The following is a 21,745-nucleotide window of genomic DNA, read 5'->3' on the forward strand; positions in this document are numbered from 1 at the left end:
AAATGTAGATGCTGTTTTGAAATATTTTATTGATGTTTGGTAAGTTTCCAAACATTTTTATATGCATATTTACTGACTCTTATTCTATTTGTCAGCTGATTTGAAATATCTATTCATTTTATTGGTTTGGTAGATGTTTTATATTTCTTGAGGAATGGTGTATTCGTTTTTTCCAGTTCAGTTTGTCTGCACATTTCTATTTATATGTTATGGGTCTCCATTCCGTATTTGATGAGTGTGTTTACTGCATGTGTGACCAAAGTGAGGTGGTCTGCTGGTATGTAGGGATTTACAGCAGCCTGACTTTTCTGTTTTCCTAGTAGAAGGTGTAATGGGATATCAGGGCCTAGTGCAATATTTGCAGTGTTATCTTTTTATGGATGGGTTATTACCGCAAGTCTGACAGTGTTACGGTATGACATGGCAGGTTTGCTATAGGTTGAGTACATTTTTGAATTGGCTTTCAATTATTACACTGTTACTGAGGTATACTGTATTGCTATGACAATGAGGAGACACCAGCATTTGAATAGCATTTTTCTATGATGAGTGGTAAGCAGAAGTGTCCTAGTTTTGCTCTGCACCCTTTGTTGGGGTGTTTATGAACACAGGGTATTTTAGAAGATGAGGTGTAGGGTTTATATAGGAATGCTGTCCTATCCTGTACAGAGAATAGATGCCCAAGGGTCTTTTCCAAATCTTTAATTAATGGAGACGTATGTAATTAGTTAAAATGTCCAACTCGTGCAGAGTTTTGCCACATAACAGTGGCTGCCTCAGGGGCTTAAATTAAAGCACACTGAATAAATATATTAATTCCAAACACACATCCACAGTGCAAACGTATCTTGAGTGCAAACTGTAGGGCTTAAGCCTCTCTTGGTTCCATTCCCTGATGGCGCCGCATACGTGTTCCGCGTTAGCGTGCACTGTCTCCACTCGATTCAAAGTAAGAAGCTTCTTACGGCACAGTCTCCACTCGATTCAAAGTAAGTGGTTCTCCCCACCACACACAGTGTTTAGAGTGTGGGTGCATGTGTGAGACATGCACAGTCTCTTGCTCTGAGACAACATACACACACACACCCATCTACAGAGCAAGAGTGTATACATACCCAACCACTAGCCAACAGGGTGGTTGTCTCATTACTTAGCATTAGTTCAAGAACTGATTGGTTGGCAAGAGACTACCACCACACCAGGAAATGAGGAAATCTCATATAACCAAGTTTATGGGGGGTCCCAACCAATCACATGAATGGAAGGGGAACTGCAGCTGTTTGCTTATCCCTGGTCTGGTTCTGAAAAAATGCCCTGAGTTATTTTCCTGCAATCATCCCTGAGCTGCAGTAAAGGGAAAAGGGGGACATAATAGAAACATTCACATAATTTAACAGGCTTCCATGAAATACAAGAATGTGGCATTCATTGTAAAAAAATATTTAACAAGTGGAAAGGGGTCATGATATGAAGTTGGAGGGAAGGACTCAAAAGAAACAGTCAAAAGGATGATAGGTGCCTACCAGTAGGGGCAGAAGAAACTATAGGCAACAGAAAGACCATACAGCCTATCTAATCTGCCCACACACACCAATCCATTCAACTTTACAATCTCCTGCATTTATCCCATGCTTTCTTGAATTCAGATACTGTTCTGGTTTCCACCACCTCTACAGGGAGGCTGCTCCGTGCATCACTACCCTCTCTGTAAAGAAACTTCCTTAGATTATTCAAGTCTAACTCCTTTCACCTTCGTCCCATGTCTTCATTTTAGAGCTTCTCTTTTGTTAAGAGGTCAATTTCCTATGCATGGAAATCTTGGAGGTATTTAAATGTATAGCTCCTTTGTCTCACCTTTCTTTTAGGATATAGGTGTTTAGATCCTTAAGTCTGTCCCCATGTCCTTTATCATGAAGAACATTGATCATTTTAGTAGCCACCTTCAGGACAGACTCCATCCTGTTTATATCCTTTTGAAGTTGTGATCTCCAGAAATGTACACAGTATTCCAAATGAGGTCTCACCAGGGACTTATACAGAGGCAATATCTCCCCTTTTTCTGCTGACCATTCCTTTCCCTTTGCAGCCAAGCATCTTGCTGGCTTTTGCCATCACCTTATCCACTTGCTTGGCTACATTAAGATCATTCAATACGTTCACTCCCATTTCATGCTTAGAATGTCATCCCCTTGCATTTTTTAATCTTAAATACATAACTCTGCATTTTGTTAGTATTAAATCTTAGCTGGCAGATTTTAAACCATTCAGACTTCAGTAGATCCCTCCAGTTTTCCCCCACACCTTCCTGTTTATCTTGTTGCAGACTTTGGTATCATCAGCAAAAAGACAATGTTTCCTGACAATTTTCCACAATATTGCTCACGAGAATACCTATGGCACACTGCTAGTAACACTCCCCTACTTGGCATGTATCCATTTTTCACTACCCTTTGTCGCCTCCCACTCAGCCAGTTCTAATCCAGTCATTTTGGGGCCCATACTAAGGGCGCTCCATTTATGTCGCTTGTCCAGAATTGCGTCAAAATTCTTAGTGAAATCCAAGTACACTACATCTAGCACTCTCCCCTGATCCAATTCTGGTCATCCAATCAAAGAAATTGATCAGCTTGGATCGACAAGACCTACTACTTATGACAAACGTATGCTGCCTCTGACCTTGCAGTCCATTGGATTCCAAAAACTACACTATCCTGTGTTTTACCAGCGCTTCCATCAATTTGGTTATCAGAGGTCAGACTAACCGGCTCTAGTTACCAAACTAATTACTTTCACTTTTGTGAATAGGAACCACATCCGTCCATCTCCAGTGCTCTGGAACTACTCCAGACTCCAAAGAATCACTGTAAAAAGGTCAGCTGTATCCTATCCAGCCCCATCACTTAATCTACTTTAAATTTAGTTAGTAACTCAAATACTTTCCTGAAAATCACTTAAGGTAAACCTGACTTTCAATCTTATTTGTGTTTGCTTTGTGTGGTCCTGCTCCAGGCCCTTCCACAGTGAACACCGTACAGAAATTTAAGCAATTTCACTTTTTTATCCCCCTCACCACCGAGTCTCACAATGCCACTTCTTCCTATCACTAACATACCTTAAAAAAGTCTTCCTCACCTCCCCCCCCCCCTTTACTATATTTGCTCTTTTTTTCTTCCAATTGAATCTTTGCATTACAATCATGAGAGGATTTAAATATGCTTAGAGTGGATCAAGAGGGAAGTGGTAAAAGCCAGTTAGTAGTAGGCCTGAGGTATTTACTAGATTTCCATATATGTTCACCTGCCTGGGACCACAGAAGAGCAAAGGAAAGAAAACAAAATAGATTTTGCAAGATCCCCAGCATACAGAAGTGGAAAGGCAATGCTACATTCAGAAATATCAGGGGAACGTGATAAAGTTTCCTAGTGTGGACAGCAGCCAAGTGGGCTATACGTCCCAGCTAAAGACAAAAAAAAAAAAGAAAAAAGCAACCACCTGCAGGCAGTCAAATTAGGACAGCTGACAGCTAGGAGAGCCTCAGATGGAGCAGTTCAAGCAAAAAGACTGGTAGGTCACAGTCCTTTTCTCCCAATATCTAAACTATTTGGTAATTGTAAGAAAATCAAACCCTTGTTTCCTTGTAGGTACTTTCAATAGGAATCTCCCATCTGACTGGCCCACAGTGTAATGAGTGAGAAGGGATAGTGTTAAATAGTTAGATTTGCTCTTATAAAACAGAAGCACGTTGGCATTTTGAGGGCATTTCTTCCACATACCTTGACAAATGCTACTGATTTCTTAATTTAAATTACATACAGAATAGTTTCACGAAGTAAGATTTCATCTGTTCTCCAAAAAGATTATGGGCAATTCACTGCCTTTCTAAAATTCCCAACCCTCATTTCTCCTTTACTTATGCGCCATCTGTCAACAAGTGCTTGTAATCTTATTACACTGCCCTGTAGTTTATGCAGAGTTGGTATTTTACAGAGACCTGTTAATGGACTGGATAAATAGTAACGCTATTTAAACTAGTCTCCTGTTCCAACAGCCACAGCTGCAACTGTACTACTATTTCGGAGCAAGCATCTTGACCCAAGCAGGCAGTGCTCTCAGCCCATCCAGACAAACTGGAACAGACAGCAAAGGGAAAGCATATCTGACCAGTGGCGGCATTCAACCATGTCTAATCATAATCCAGATAAAGTGCCTTTTTTTTTTTTTTTTTAAATATCTCACATTAAAGGCTTCACAATGAGCATATGGATGACTTCACCTGGCATCTCATTTATGGCCAAGTGTCAAATGGTATTACTAAAGAGGCTGGCTCTGTCACACCATATCAAGGAGTTCATCTGCAACCCACCAGATCCTCACAGCAAGTTCAGCTTGCAAATACAAGTGATCCACGCATACCCAAAACACTGCGCAGGAAGCTGCAGGCTTACAAGTCATTTGTCTCCTTGTATTTTGCTGTGTGCCCAGTTTCTAAATTGAAGCATGCACATAGCAAAACTAAAATAAAGGTTGCCAAAACAGAGGCTTGTCAACTGCTGGAGTTTATTTCTTTGTGTAAAAAACTCAAACCACCCCTCCCCCCCAAAATTTGCCTTAAAGGAGATCTGTTCCTTCAATCTTATAGTAATCGCAAAGATTTTCCTGCTGCTCTGACCTGCATTTAAGTATAAATCAGTAGGCAGTAGCATAACGCCCTTGAAGTCTGCTGGATTTTCACCCCATCTCCCACTACTCTAACCCAGTGATTATCAACCAGCGTGTCACATACTCCCCCACTGGCCCGGCTGCTCTTCTCACTCTTTCACCCCAGCGAGAGAAGCAGACATCCCTATTGCTGCCGTTGCAGCCCTTGCTGTCGGCACGCTCAAGCTTGGATGGGGAATGGCACCAGTGTCAGCAGCAGCTGACAACTGCATCGTGGCTTTTTCTTCTTCCTGGCCCCCAAAGCCCAAAAGAGGAAGTGATGGGTAGTGAGATGAGGGAAGAAGAAAGAGCCATGCTGCATTCAAAAGCAGCGGCAGCCATTGGCCTGAGGAGCAGTGCAAGTCCAGAGGAAAAAAACAAAACAAAACAACTTATCAGCTGATGATCCACAACGGGGGAGAGCAGCTTTAGTCCTCGCAGACCATGGGATTCTTTTTTTGGACCACAGAGGCTTGAGGAGGCTGCTGCAGCTCCCATTTGTGCTGTTGGTGCTGTGGGGGGAGGGGGGGGGGGAGGAACGGATTGAGCCATCATTTGTGAGAGTGAAAGAGAATGTGTGACAGCTTGTGTGTAAGTAAGAGAGAACACATGTATGTGATTGAGAGAGACGGGTCAGGGACATGACTGATGTGCAAGGGAGAGCATGCGACTGGTCAGGGAGGTGACTGCTATGTGAGAGACAAACTGATTGGGGGGGGGGGAGGGGGTGACTGGTGTGTGTGTGTAAAAAGACAGTAAATTGTGGGCCCTAAGGAAGAGGACAGTGAGTACAGAGCTTCAGCAGCCACTACTCCTTCTGGTATATGCTACTGGCCTCCAAGGAAAAGGAGTAGGAGAGTTGCTGGAAAGGGTACATTAAGGTGGCTTTTTAAGTTCGTTTTTCTTGATTGAATGTCATTTTAAATTATTGGGTATTATGTGATGTCTGCTGTTTGAAATATTTTATTGGTGATTGGAGAATTAATTTTTATGAGTTTTCAATTATTGATGTTACTCAGTTTTGAAACATTTATTCTCTTTATTAGTATAATTTTACAGTTATTTTATGTTTCTTCAAGAATATATAAATAGAAATGAACAGAGAAAAACTGAACCGGAAACAGCAAGAAGCCAAAAAGACTGTATGCAGTGCAACTATGGAAAAACAAAAACATTAGCTTTATGGTTTCTTTATTCTGTATTTGGTCAAGGGCTGTCTGTGTTCTGCATGTGTGACCCAGGTAAGGGTGTTCTGCAAGCTTGTAGTTTCTGTGTAGGGATCTATAGCAGCTTAGCTTGCTCTGTTTTCCTAATAAGAGGTGTATTGGTGTTTAGGGCCTGATTTGTAGGGTTGCCATTTCATAGGTTGGGTTGTTAACTGAATGTTCCATAATACAGGTGTATCTTTTACAGATTAGTAACAGGCCCATTCAATAAAGTCCGTGGGAGAGCCGGAACTCCAAGGCAAATGCCTACTCTCCCGACGCGTACCCAGGCACCTCTCTTGGGCACATGATACTTTAAGTTCAGGCCCGCGATAAGGAGGCGCTAGGCACACTAGCGCATCCCTAGCGCCTCCTTATTGACAGAAGCGGTGGCTGTCAGCGGGTCTGACAGCCGATGCTTAATTTTACTGGCGTCTGTTGTCAAACCCACTGACAGCAACGGGTTCACAAAATGGAAGCCGGCAAAATTGAGCGTCCGTTTTCCAAACCGCGGGCAGATTTTTTTATTTTTTTTTTAATTTTTGGGGCCTGTCTTAATATCGCTATGATATTAAGTCGAAGGGTATACAGAAAAGCAATTTTTTTCTGCTTTTCTGTACACTTGCCCGGTGCCGTCTGAAATTAACCTCTGCCTTTGGCAGGCGTTAATTTGAGAGTAAAATGTGCAGCCAAGCCGCACATTTTACTTTCTGTATTGCGGGTGACTAATAGGCTCATAAACATGCATTTGCATGTGATGCGCGCTATTAGTTTCGGGGGGGGGGGGGGTGGCTGTGTGTTTTCCACGCGCTATTACCCCTTACAGTATAAGGGGTTATAGCACGTCAAAAATGCACTGCCAAATGGTGGCTAAACGGTGCACTCAGCTGAGCGCACCGCTCTGTATCAGCCTGTTTGTGTGCACTGTTGTAGATCCTGGGAGCATGTTAGGTGCTATATTTCGGTTTCCATTTCTCCAGGGTTGTACTGCATGCAGAGTGGCCTTTTTGGGTTTCCATTTCAGTTTGTCTCCATATTTGTAATATGTGGTCTTTCTGTATTTGGTTAAGGTTGGTTTTGAGTGTGACCAAGGTGAGGTATTTGTATCAGTTTTGTTTGTTGTGTTTTCTCAATAGGATATGCATTTGTAGTGAACTGCTGTCTCTTTATAAGTAGGGTTTTTGCACCTAGTAGGAGTGTGTGTTGCTGTTACTGAGATGACACCAGAATATCTTCCACATGGCAAGTTGTACAGGGAATGTCCTATTTCAGCTCTGCACCCATTGTTTGGGGGGGGGGGGGGGGGGGTCGGGGTTCCTGTGGATACAGAGTGTATGTTTACATTTAGCCCCATGACAGTCATGTGATCAGTGTCACGTGTGACCCGTCAAAAAAAAAAACCAGAAAAGATCAGTGTCACGTGTGACCCGTCAAAAAAAAAAAGAAAAGATTGAGAGCCACTGCTCTAACCCATCTCTGTGGGTCTGGGAGCAGAGAGAAGCTGGAAGAGTGGTAAAGCAATAAATGAACCTTAATCTCATACTCTTTTCTAGAATTAAAATATAAAAACTATCAATCTGTCCTACTAAAAATTGTATAGAACAATTAACTGGAATTAAAGACAAGTCAGAGAATATTTTATTAACCTCAAATAGCCCAGCTAGTGAGAGTTGCTTCTGGTTTGATTTTGTTGTTTTGGTGGTTGGGGGTATTTACCAAGCACTTTAAAGCTTTGGACAAATCCATTCCAAGTCATGTGAAGCAGGACAGGAGATAAAAAGGAATGGAAGGTTCCAGTGAGGATGAGATCAGCATTTTTATTGCCTTGGGAAGTCCAGTGCAAAGAGCAGAGTTTTAGCAAATGTTAAGCAGGAGTTTCAGCAAAGCGAAGTGTAAATCCATAAAGGGACAGTGAAAAGTAATGGATCAAGGTGATAGAGGGAGTAATTTGGAAAGGAATGGCTCAATTACAGATCAGATGCAGGGGAGGCCTCAGTCTAGGAGGGATATAGTAAGGAATAAACCAGGAGCCTAAATTATCTATAATGGAAAAAGGTTCCTGGAAAGGGGAAAGAGGAGAAAAGTGCAAAGTATGCAAACGAATATGGGGGAAAAAAAATGGCAAGAATTTGATAAAGTTTGAAAAAAGGGGTTTCCACACCGTTACAACAAAACTTGAAAGCATCCTGCATCTACATAAATATTTTCCATGAAAGAATCAGAAATGTAAGTGCTACTGACAATAAAAGATTAATACTAAAAATGCTGTTTTGCACTTACACAGAGCCTCTGATCCAAAGGAATAATCCAAATAGCCTTAACAATTAGATATTTTTGAAATATATACACTGCCTCTGATGGAGAGATAGTCTAACTACTGTAGTTACAGAGGAATATATCAGCTTCCAAAGGAAAAAGGGAAGTACCAATTGTCTCATCAACATTACTAATCAACAAAAATTCAGCTTCCAAACAGGAAGGTGGAAGGAGCACTATCAAATTACTATTCCAATTACAGTTCCCTAAATGGAGAGAAATGGACATTAAAGCCAGTAAGAGTATGACCTGGACTCATAGTTCATTGCTCTAACCACACCACTTGAAGCATTCTAATTTCTAAGTACTTCATAAGCATTATACTAATTACAAAGTGTTGTATTCTAAAAAGCGCCCAACCTAAGATAATGCAGTGACATGAAACTAGATCTCCGACAACCACACATACCACTATGCAATGCACTCTTGACAGCTTTCATGTAACAAATGCAGTGTCAACTAAACCAATACAGCCTAATGTAATTCTTAAAGCACACACATGCTATCAAATACTCACTCTCCTGGTCTGATCAGCAATAAACCTCAAGCAGAAGTTTAATGCTTTCATTTATTACAATGTTATAACCAGCCTGTAAAGCAAGTTATCCAGGCATCCATACAGTTAAAATACATACATAGTATAGCATAATCATGACAGTTATTACACAAATAAGATACATGAATAAAGAAAGTCAAAACAAATAGGTTTGTAAAGGCTTAAAAGTTGAAGGGGCAAATGCACCTAGAGATCTTAAGTTGTTAAAGCCTGGGTAAAGAGGCCAAGCTTTTACTGCCACCTTAAACATTAGACAGTTCCATTCCATGCAAATGTCAGAGAAGAGTTTGAGTATTGGGGCCCAGTAGCTGAAAAAGCCCCTGGTAGTATCAAGACAGATAACAGAAGGAGGTGGGAGCCAAAGAAAACTTTTCTGGGAAAAGTTCAAGCAGAAGATTAAGGAGTATAGGAGAAAACCAGAAAAGAGCATGAAATGTGAAACTGAATTTGATTTTAAATGGTGTGCCAGGAGTGGCACAGTTCTACATTATGCTATTACATTATCCTAGTTAGAACAGAATACGTCCCATTTGTGTATATTTCAGTTATATGGTGGGAGGGCGGGGAGCTGACTATAGGGTTACACAAATACTTTTGTATTGCACGGTGGTGTGCAGAACTCACCAAGAGATATTAGAAGCGATGCTTTATCTATTGTGTTTTAAACTCTGATCTGATTAGTAATGGGTAACCAGTGCAACTACTGTAAAGCAGAAGATATGCGATCAACTTTCTTCATGTCATAAATGACTCTTGCAACAGTGTTCTGAAGTAATTACAAATGTTTTAATTGGTAATTAGGCAATCCTAAGAAGAAAGTTACAATAATAGAGTTTTGAAATTGCAAAAACATGTATTAATTTTATCATTACAGCAAGCAAGGAATGAAGGCAACAGATATCTAAGATAAAAGAATGATTTCTGGATGATGAAGATATAACAAGTTGTAGTAAGACAAGAGTGATATTAAAGCAAGAAGAGCTGTTTATGTACCGAAAGCTGCCCAAAAGCCAAATTGAGAAAAAAGTGTTATACATTAGTCTTCTTGACAGTCATTTAATTGGTCAAACACTCCTCTTTCAATAATTCTAGATAAAGGTTAGAAATAGGTCTATAGTTAGACAAAATAGATGGATCAAGAGAGTCTCACTTAAGGAGAAGTCCACCCCTTGCAGTTTCTAATTAGTGAGGAAAATCTCTGAAGGACAAAGAATTGCTAAGTAAAATGGGCCTTGACAAGAAAAAAAAGCAGGGCATCAATTTGGAAAGCATTGGATCAAGTTTTGAGGTTGTGAGATGAAGGGATTGCTACCACCAGCAGGAGATGTTAAGGTTAAATGAAGAAAGATGGATAGGAGGAGAAGAGTACTGTAGGCAATGAAAAAAGGATAACATTCCAACTCCAAACAGGAAAACTTTTGCATATAGAATTGACTATTAGAGGAAAAAGTAGCAAAAGCATTCATGGAACAGGAATGATCAGGAGGTAATGAGGGTTGATTTGATAATTGTGTTATAGTTTTGAATAGCTGTTTTGGTTGGTTTTCAGAGAACCTGATCTTATTAGAAATTAATTTTTTGCAGATACCAGTTCAAGCTGATAATGTTTACTGCCTTGGACCCAATTTTCTTTACTGAAGGACTTGTCTTTGCTGCAGAGGTGCTCAAAATGCCAATCTGTCTTTTCAAACTTCAAAGGCCTGGGTGATAGCAGGTGTGAAAGAAATAGTAATAAATCTTATGGAGGGAAACTGAAGCAGCTACATTCATTGCCTTGAGGATTATGTTCCAGGTCTCAATTTGCTGCAAAGAAGAAAGATCACCAAAGTCATGGTTAGCAGCAGACAGCCCTAGGTTCATATTTTTTATGAACTGAAAAGAATTAACTGGTAAGGACTTGGGCATATTCTGATTAAGATGGAAGAAAATTAGAGTGTGATCTGTCTAGGGAAAAGTATGAGATATAGAATTAGCGACAAAGATTAAGCTTGGAAAAAAAAGTCTAACATGGCCTTCCTCGTGGGTGGGATAATTGATCTACGGATGAAGGCCCAGTTCAGAAGATAGGGAAAGTTTCTCAGCAGGGTGATCAACATGGACATTAAAGTCTCTTACAATTAAGTTCTGATGTTGAATGAAGATTATCTACCATAAGCTTCACTGTCTCAGCCAGAAGAAAGAATGATGAAAGGGTGGGTTGTAAACTAAAAGAAAAGAATTTAGGAGGGTAGTGTGTCTGCAGCACAAGTGCATTAATATAAGAATATGGTTACTTCCACTTAGCATGATATTGTTATACAGGCAGAATATATGTATTTTAAATAAGGTTTTAATTCCAGTTAACTAAGGCACACATTTTGAAAAATTACTGCAACCCCACCCCATGAATGCCTACACTAAATTGATTCACTTAATTCCAAATTACTCTTCAAAACAGTTAAAAAAAAACGTAAGGACCCATCTTCCTCCATGTCTAATAATGACTTTTCAAAGAACTCCTGCAGTAAATATGCCACTTTTGTTAGATAAAAATCAACAGGTTAAAAACAATTCTCCACCTGTATACCTACAAAAGAAACTAAAGAAAACATTGGGCAAGCAAAATAGAACACATACAACAGTATCAAAAGTTGAAATTAACCAAATCATAAAAATTAAGCCTCTCCACCCGCTGGACCCAATCCCCGCAAGATGTCTGAAAACAGTACACAGCGTAATCACTCCAACAATCACAACCATGATCAACCACTATCAGAAGGATTGGTCTCCAATAGAGCAAATCAAGCTGTGATTAAACCAATCATAAAAAATAAAAAAATGGCAGAAGAGATGATTGGCACAATTGACCAATATCCTGCCTTTCATCACTAAAGTATTGGAAAAAGCAGTGCTATCAATTAGAAAGCTACCTAGAAGTTAATATTCTATACCCAAACCAATTCGGATTCAGAAAAGATCACTCAACAGAAACCCTACTCATTTCCTTAACCGATCCACTACTACAGGGGTTTAATAAAGATGAATCCTAGATCCTGGTTCTAACTAATCAGACGCCTTTCAACACCGTAGACCATACCCTGCTATGCCATCAGTTGAGAAAAATTGGAATAGATGGAAATGTATCAAATGGCTCTCCTCTTTCCTAGCAGATAGATTATTCCAAGTAAGACTGGACAATCACATACCTGATACCACATACAACTGATACAGCTCTCCCCCAGGGGTCAGCACTCTTGGCTACACTAGTCAACATTTATATGCTGCCTCTATGCACATTACTAACAGAACTAGGAATTAACTTCTTCCTATACGCAGATGACATACAATTTTACATACCATTCGACAAGTCATTTGAAAAAACTGTCTCGACCCTTTCAACATACATAAAGGCAATACAACAAACTCTCAGCTGAAACTTAGCCACACAATTTCAGTTGTGTGTTTAGTGTAAGGAAAAATTGCACAAGAAGCATACTGCCAACCATAGATCTAGGAAATTTTAACATTACACCCTCATTACATTACACCCTAGGAATACAGATTGATGAGAACTCTTCAATGAAAAAGCATATAAGCAAATTAAGCTGAAAATATTACATTGGCTGAAACAGGGCTTCCACACTGTTTTACAAACACTATTTTCAAGTATAAATTACTGCAACTCTCTAGGCCTACTCTATTAAAACGATACGGGCGGATTTTAAATGCCCTGCTCACGTAAATCCGCCCAGATTTACACGAGCAGGGCGCCGACGCGCCTATTTTGCATAGGCCGCCGGCGCGCGCAGAGCCCCGGGACGCGCGTAAGTCCCAGGGTTTGTTTTTTTTTTTTAAAGGGGGCGTGTCGGGGGCGGGGCCGAATGACGCGGCGTCGGCCTGGGGGCTTGGTCGAGGCCTCCGGACCAGCCCCCGGGTTGGATGACGGTGCGCCAGCAGTCCGCTGGCGCGCGTAGATTTACGTCTGCTTCTAGCAGGCGTAAATCGAGGGACAAAGGTAAGGGGGGGGTTAGTTAGGGCCGGGGGGGGTGGGTTAGGTAGGGTAAGGGCGAAAGAAAGTTCCCTCCGAGGCCGCTCCGATTTCGGAGCGGCCTCGGAGGGAACGGAGGCAGGCTGCGCGGCTCGGCGCGCACAGGCTGCCCAAAAATCGGCAGCCTTGCGCGCGCCGATCCAGGATTTTATAAGATACGCGCGGCTATGCGCGTATCTTATAAAATCCAGCATACTTTTGTTTGCGCCTGCTGCGCGAACAAAAGTACGCGATCGCGCTCTTTTTTAAAATCTACCCCATAGTTACTACAAAACACCTCAGCTAGACCCCCTACTATTGACAAAGAAATTTGACCACTTCACCCCCTCGCTGATGGCACTGCACTGGCACAAGCCAGAATTCATTATGAAATTAACTCTAATTTTTAATATCAACATTAACCCATGCTTATTAGGAGTGACACTTTCAACCATACACACCGCAGAGAGCCCTAAAATCACTAAACAAAGGACTTCTAAAGGTGCCTACAACACGGAGCACACACCTAACAAATAAGAGACCAAATGTTTTCCATAGCAGGCGCCAAATTGTGGAACTCTCTTCCAGAGCCACTAAGTCAGATAAAGTTTCAAACAGGAACTGAAAACATGGCTCTTTAGGAAAGCATACGATCTAATGTAAAATACCAATTTGCCTATATCAATATTAGAACCTTAGATTATGTCAGTTGATTGAGCAATAAGCATTGAATGATGTAAAGTAACAAGACAACATATTGAATATAATATGAAGGATAATGAAATGGAAATGATTGTAACCTATCAGAGCACCCTAGCTAACTTGTACTTGAGGCTGGTGTGTTGACCTGGAATACGTATTTGCTGTTGTGATTAACTTGATTATGTATGAATATGATCCGGAATATGTAACTGTTGATGTATTGACCTAGAATATGAATGTTGTCTCAGACTCTGAATGCTGATATTGTAAACCATTGTGATCTTATATTGGAATAACGATATATAAGATGCCTAAATACTTCTGTACTTGTGGAAAAAGGAATAGCCTGGAGGACAAACCTGTGTGAAAACAGTACATTTCTCCTCTTTTTAATCATGTTTGTTAGAAACAATATATGCAGTTTGTGGGTAATTATCAAATCCCCAACATAAAAATGATTACATGAATATGAAGGAATCAAAACAATTCCAAATATTTAAAAAGAAAAAGGTTTGATGAACACTATACAGTTACTTAGAATAAACACTAATACTCTATGCAAAAAACAGAATATAAAAATTCCTAAATACAACTCAATGTAAGAATTTACAAAGCTTTGCAGATCACATAAAAACCAATGTATAGCCACTCCCAACACTCCTCACTCAATCTAAATGCATCCACTCCAACCAACATATGTTCATACAATCTATATACATATAAATAAAATATATACCATATAGTACTGTCTCAATCTTAGAGCTTGACCAATTCCAACAAAAAGGACCACTGTTTCGCCAACTGAAGGCTTCTTCAGGGGTTATAAAAGATCTGCATGCTAACTTACTGAAATTTCTTCAATTCTATTTTTTTTTAGGAGAACCTGGCGTTTTTTTTGCCAGTAAACTCTAGTTCATTATATGGATTAGTAACTTTCTTCAGAAAGTCATTTGTATGTAGTGGTAGCATTTCAGAATTATATAGTTGAATATTCTAAAAGCAGCAAAGCAGAGCCTAATGACAAAATTCACTGGTATTGTGATCTACAATGGAATCAAAATGACTACTGCTGCTGTTTTATAACTTTAAGGGAGTATTTAAGACAGCCAACATTGGTGCAAAGTCTGCAGGAACTTATTTGCAAACTTCATAATCATTTTTAAGGAAAGAATATATGCTACATGTGCACCTCCTAGGGTAGATTCCCCAGAAAAAGCATGTGCATGCTTTTGAAAATTCAAGACGTATACATGTAAGTGCAAACTCCTTTCCATCCAAATCCCCGGAATGCCCTTTCACAATGTTGGTAAAGGTGCATGCATACTTTTACCAGCATAGAGAGCGGGTAATTTTGAAAACAGCCGTTTCCACAGGTAAAGAGCATTGCTTTATCCATGGACACGGCTTTTAAAGTTACTCTCTAAATAGGTGTCAGAAGCAAATGAGGATTGTCCTTACTACCAACACAAGGTATCTTTCAGACTACAATCGGCATATAGGGTTCAGTTTTGAAGATCCATCCAAAGAAAGGATACCCAAATGATAGAAAAAGGTACAAAGGATCACAAAGAAAGGTGACACAGAGGGCTCCTATATGGTAAAAGATTACCAAATTGAGGCTATTTGTATTAGAAAAAAAGATCTAAGCATATCTAAATGCAATATACAGATTATCAGAGGACTCTAAAGGACAAGTCACAAGCAATCTTTTTACCAAAGCAGCTATAAACAGGGCTGAATCCTCTAATGTAATAGTCTTCATCCCATTCAAAAGGAGGAAATTTTATCTGGTAAATTTATGGTACATTTTGCCAGCAACAGTAGTTATAAGTACAACAGTAAGTGAATTCAAAAGTAAACTGAACAAGATTTTACAGGAAAGATTAGTATGACAGAGCTACATGATAGCTAAAAAATACTAATCCAGCAAGTCTGAGCCTAATCGGCATATCTGAGGCAGGAAGGAATGGTTTATTCTGTTGTAGAGCTGGATACAGATGTACAGTGTTTCTTCATCTCCTCCTAGGTGACTGATGCTGAACTGTCAGGTTTTTAGGATATCCCTAATGAGCATGCATGAGACATCTGCATGTACTGTATGAAAATACATCTCATTTTTATTCCCTAGGGATATATCCTTGAAACTGTGACTGCAGAGGATGGGGTGGACCAGTTTGAGCACCACTGAACCTTGGTTATCATATAACAGCTGCTACATTAGTCAGGATGGACGCCACCTCTTTCTGGTCTTCTTTCAACCTCAAAATGAAATTGTTCTGCTGGCATTACCTAGCCTCAGAAGTTAACTGGGACCTAAAGATGAGGCACAGATTAAGAAAATAGTTCACTTTAAAAACACCAGAACATTATGATATCCAAATGAAAGCTATTTTATGCACACAATTTGGCTTCATCTGAAAGCCACATCACATTAACCAGAATATCAAAAGTATCCCAAGTTTATGAAATACCTGCCACTAAATCCACTACTGTGGAAAATATGTAGAGCTCCTAAAGGATTTCTACTAAAGAGGAATGGGCCAGCTTTATAGGGGAAACAAATTGGAGCATTAGAGTGGGTTTTAGTTTCATGTGGGAGAAAAAGATTGCAAGCTCCTTGCTTAAACTCCTGCCACCATCTTAAGTTGTGGCATTTTTATTGACCCACCTAGGGACAGCACGTTCCTTTGCAGTTCCCCTTTTGATTTTCCTAGGGAAAGATTCTGGGGTTTCTGGAATTAAGGCTAGGGGAAAAAAAAAAAAAAAAGACAAAAGGCTTTGTCATAGTTGTTGGAAACCTTTTTTGTGAAGAGGAAATTTTTAGCCACCCTTCCTGCCTCATTTTTGGTGTCTCTTAAAGAACATTTTTTGTTGTTTGAGTACGCTAGGGCCCAGGAACTCAGCTTTCTATAAGCTTGAGGAAGTGGTGTCTTCTGCAGAGAAATAACCATCTGTGCTTCAAGGAGGAATCAATCTACCTTCATTCCCAGGGAGTGAGAAGACCAGTGGCACCACTCAGATGTATCCACAACCATCTCAAGATCATCAAGAGAAGGCAGGAGCACAAAGGTATCACCCAGGTACCAACCAGGAGAAAGGAGGACAACATGAAGCAACTGCAGAAAAGGTATGACAAATGGGCTTGGAAATAACTAAACTGTTACAAATCCTATGGATCATTGGATGGAAGGAAGCTTAACAACTAAATCAATGTATGGAAGGGATAACTAATAAATTGCATAACCGAATTTAACTTTCACAAATAGTTATTGATTGGAAGCATAAAGTTTCAAATTTACTGAAGTATTAAATCTAACGGACTTAAGAGTTAAGGAACTTAAGCTTTTACTGATTTAGAATGAAAGCTTTCGTTGGAAATCATAGCTTCCCGCATGATCATTAGTACTGTTTACAGTTCAATACTATTCGATTAAAACTTAAAACATCACACAGGGCCTAGCAGAGTAATCTTCCCCCTGTCAGGGAATTCTGGACACTCTTAGTAATCATCATCAGGAGAGGACTAACTACAATTGTGTGAGGTGTGGTCCTTGGGGTCTTGTAAGGGGACAACAGCCCAGGGATTACAATTAAAAAAAAAAAATGTCTACCTGATAAAGAAATAAATTTTAGCAGCAATGAAAATACATCTTCTATTACTTTAGACACTGTTTGGGAAGCTCTCACAGTTTGGTCAATTGGTTGGGCAACAACAAAGTGAGTCACTACAGAAGTGTCAACAGGAATTTACTGGTCTTACTGGAAAAGTTGAGGAACTAAAACAAAAAAAAACATTGTTCTACAAAATTATGTCCAAGGACCATCTGGTCCTCCAGAACAAAATCTTTGGAGAATACTGTTAAATCTTCTGCCTAAGTTAAATTTTCCTAGGAATCCATTCCTCCTTTGCAAATATTAAGGAGGTAATCCACGGAGGGTCTGAAGATTCCAGAAAATTTGTTATTCCCTATTTCCAAGACTTATTTGCCGATGGCAAAAACAATTACATTTGGATTCCTCATTGCAAGATTCACTGGATATTCTGAACTTAAGACTTTCTAGAAAAGTCTATAACTGAAGATATTTTTCCTTTGACCCTTGTTGCTACTTGTTTGGTGGATTCAGATAAAGGCTTCATAATGAAGTTTTTCTTTTGGAATAGATTCATTCCCTTTTTGGATTTAATGATTCATTTTTATTGATTTTGCTAAAGCAACAACTTTGGGAAGAAATGTTTACTTTATTATATATATATATATATTTTTTTTTTTACTAGAGAGACTGGGCGTTCAGTTGGGTGCCCTTTTCTAGCTAAACTTTCCATGTAAATGTGTGGTAAAGTTTTAAAAAGGTGGAATTTTTTTTTTTTTGGATCCTGGTCAACTCACCTTTATAAATCAGATACAGACCCAGCTTGATCCATCATTACCTATGGCTTCAAATGTTACATCCTCTCTGTGGGAGAATGATTTAGGTTCATAAAATAATTATGGTAGTCCTTGGTTACTTTTAATCATTAAATATTTTATTATACTTTGCTCCTTATGTCATGGATTCCCTGGAAAAGTGGTCTAAAATTGAAGTATTTGGCATGGCTTTTCTTCCAGTTAGATTACTTAAATTTTTTTTGTCCATACATTGGTATAGACAAGGTTTTTCTTGGGTGAAACTGAAAATGCCCTAAAATGAAAAAAAAAAAAATTATATTCCCTTTCTTTCAATACCATATGCAAATTTCCAAAAACAACTACTCCACCTAAACAAGTACATAAAGCAAATCAATTATGAAAAAATATGCACAATACATTTTATCAAAGTAAAATGCCACAGCATTTCAATCTATCAAATATGCACAGATCTGATGGAGTACAGCTTACAAAAAGTAGTCAGATGTACTATTAGTTCAATAAAAATGGTAAGGCCTACAATTTGTTGACTAGCCTTTATTTCTAGACATACTTTTATAACCACAAAATCTCAATCCTAGAAAACATGTTTCATATATAATGCCAAGTGAAAACCAAAGGACACAGTACAATGCATGTGACACTGCAAAAATTGCCACAGTTGTAAAATCAACCAGGAGTTTAAGAGAAGCTCTGCCTAGCTTTGCAATCTGGTCACTGTCAAAAGTAAAAGTACGGTGAGCTTACAGAAGAATTCACATGGTACAAAACTCAGTTGTACAAAGCAGCAAAAGGAAAAAAAAAAAAATCTATCCATGATCACTTACAGTCTGTATAACTTCGGATTCCCCAAAAAGAGCAGCTCCGGGAATACTTGAAGGTTATTTCTGTTTAAACGCCTGCAAAGAAACAAATTGTTCAGTATTTGAGGCAACAAATACATGGCAGTCTTGTGACATTTATAGTACATGAAGCCAACACACATGCCACATCATGGAGAATGTATTGGCCATCATATGATATCTGTGAAATCCCATCATTAAACCAAGACAGACGACCAGGCCATGCTTTCCTGCTCCTACCTTCTTGACCCCTCTATCAGCGTGCTCTTTACTGTCACTCCCTCCCTCTAATATCTGGAGAATGGGTTGGGGGGGGGGGGCACGGGGTGACCAGTTTTCACAGGAACTGAATTACTGGGTTGTAACATTATCCACTACAATCAAGCCACCACTACTCAAGGTTCACAGGATCCATCTCTTTGTGAATTACAGAAAAACAGCACATCCATGTGTTCAATAACCAAGTTTACCTAAAGAAACTGCAGTTAGTGCAGTGTCAGCCATTGGGTCGCTTAAAATATATCCAGGCAGCATCAAAACCCACAAGCAATGCAGATGACTCCCCCCCCCCCCCCCCCAGCCGTAGACCGACTCAAGGACTGAACCATTGAGATTCCAGGTGCTGGCACTTGTTACCTGGACCACCAGGAAGGCCCATGCATCAACATTTGATTCTTTTAAATCACCCAAAGGGATTCGACTCCCCCCAAATTGGTGACATTTAGTGTCAAGGGAAAGGAGAAAATAAGACGCCTGCATTTTAATCCTGTACTGTCACTCACTGTATTCATGTGACCTTTGTAAAAGTATTGCTTCACACACAGCTTGGCAATGAAAATGTTCCTTTTCCCACAACTTCATGAGCCATGTTCCAGCAGTAAATACACTCAGAAGTAGGTATAGGTCTCACTGAAAAGCTAGGAACATAAAATGCACCAGGATACTGCCATGACGACAAGGTGCCACAGAAATGCAAAATCCCTTATTCATGGAACTGTGTATAAGGAAATACACCAGAGGGCTTTTCCCCACAGCATTCTAATGTCCCCTCAGCATCCAGGACCTAAGATTATTTTTCTGCTAGCTCTGTGTTTTGGCTATCTTGCTAGATTCAGTGTTTTGCCAAAAAGTTTTAGCAACAAGTGTTTTTTTTTTAAATTTAGTTTCACATGTTTTGTATACCGTCATTTGGTTTTGCCATCATAACAGGTAGACAAAGTAACATCAGGGTTTCTATAATGAGTATAATAGTTGAATAAGTTAGGTAACAATGGTAGAATCAACAGGAAGGGTGTTATATATTAGAAAAATTCTTGATCGGCGTAGTGATAATTCTAAACTAAAAAACAGCAGAAAAATAAGTACTGAATGCAACAGTTTAGAGGAGTTAGCTGGTTGCTTTGATGAGTCATTCTTTAAACTGCGATGTGCAGTTATCACATGATTTAGGGCCTTATCACACGTGATACCAGCCACATCATGGTGGTACAATTGAAATCGGGGGAAGGGGAGGAGTGTGGGCGATTATGTTTTCCACATTATTGCAGGCAATGCCATGGGAAAACAATACCTTTTCTTGTGGCACTATGGGGGAGAAAGTGTGCGGCCCAGCCACAACCGCAGCAGGTGAAAAACACACCACTGCGATGCGGCTGGCTGCATACTCCTCACCCCACAGGCCATCGTTCCGTTATATTTATAGCGGAATGATGAATCCTGGGGTGAGTTTGTAACTAAGTGAAATTTTTCAACTGCAGAACAAATATGAATTTGATCCACAAACAAGACAAAAAAACATTGTCCACAGGAAACATTATCAAATGTTACAAGTAGTAACACTAACTAAAATAAAACTTGAAAAATCAAAAAATGAAATACAAGGGGGGGGGGGGGGAAGAGATGGTAATCCAAGACTGCTACTTAAAATGTTCTGAAAGAGGGCAAAAGCAAACCAAGCAGTCACTTTAAAGGAAAAAAAAAAAAAGACAGCAACCAGCAAACACAGATACAAAGGATGAGCACAAAACAGATGTGGGAAAAATAAACAGCCTTCCAGGCTTTGGAATTTGTTAAAAAAAAGTCTGCAAAGAGCAGAGGCCTTCTCACCACAATTTAAACGTGGAGAACCATTTAAAAAAAATAAAATAAGCCTAGTGAGAAGCCAGCCTACTGCCTGAATAAAAGACACAGCTAAGAATTACGCTCTGACTTGACATGGACTATGTGAGCTTCAAAAGTCTCATAATACTCTGGTTACAAACCTTTTCTCTCTCAAGCTCCTGAGACTCTGAAAACTGATATTAAGCCAGAGACTCAAATTTTAACCACAGATTATCCCTTGGTGAGGCAGAGCAACAGTATAATTTGGTGAATTTTTCACTTTGTCTTTGTGGCACCTGGAAAGCCCAGGTGCCACAAAGGACCCTCACAGGCTTGGGGGATGCCATCCAAAATGTACATTTAATGCTGTTAATTGCTTGTAGGGGTCACTACAATAGCTATCTTGACTCCTCAGGCCTAAGCACACCACCTCCATGGCACGTCCAGGCCCAAGTAGCCCCAAGGGACAGGGCTTCTGAACTCTGATCTCCATGCCACAGCACATATCATGGCAATAGCCATGACTGGTTTTACTTTTAGCTGACCTTCTGAAGGAAAAAAAAAAATATATATATATATATATATTACAGTCTCTTTAATAGTTCATTTGTGTCCTATCTATAATCAAATTTTCACGGCCTGTTTAAGGTAGGGCAGAATGAATACAGAGATAAAAAAATTCTAGGAGCCAACTAACCAGGTTGCCTAAAATTCAGAGCAAAAAAAATAAAGGAAAAGAAAAACATTGAAAAAGATAAATAGCCAAAAAAAGAACAGAACAAAGAAAAAGGCAAAACAAGATAGATCAAGAAAAAAAAGCAACCGCAAACATGCACAGGTTACAACATAGGATCACATTTGCATGCAAACATGCTAGCATATCTAAATTATAAGCAGTGCAAGTTTGGACTTAT

General features: G+C 39.6%; 1 protein-coding gene across 1 annotated transcript in view; it reads right to left on the reverse strand.

The window, feature by feature from the left end:
- Positions 1 to 21,745, reverse strand: part of SLIT2 (slit guidance ligand 2) — a 749,523-nt gene that overhangs the window by 684,377 nt on the left and 43,401 nt on the right. The window contains 1 exon segment of the mRNA XM_029590345.1: positions 18,717 to 18,788. Within this exon segment, the coding sequence (XP_029446205.1) occupies positions 18,717 to 18,788 (72 nt within the window).

Source organism: Rhinatrema bivittatum, chromosome 1 (genome assembly GCF_901001135.1).
Source record: "Rhinatrema bivittatum chromosome 1, aRhiBiv1.1, whole genome shotgun sequence".
Lineage (NCBI taxonomy): Eukaryota > Metazoa > Chordata > Amphibia > Gymnophiona > Rhinatrematidae > Rhinatrema > Rhinatrema bivittatum.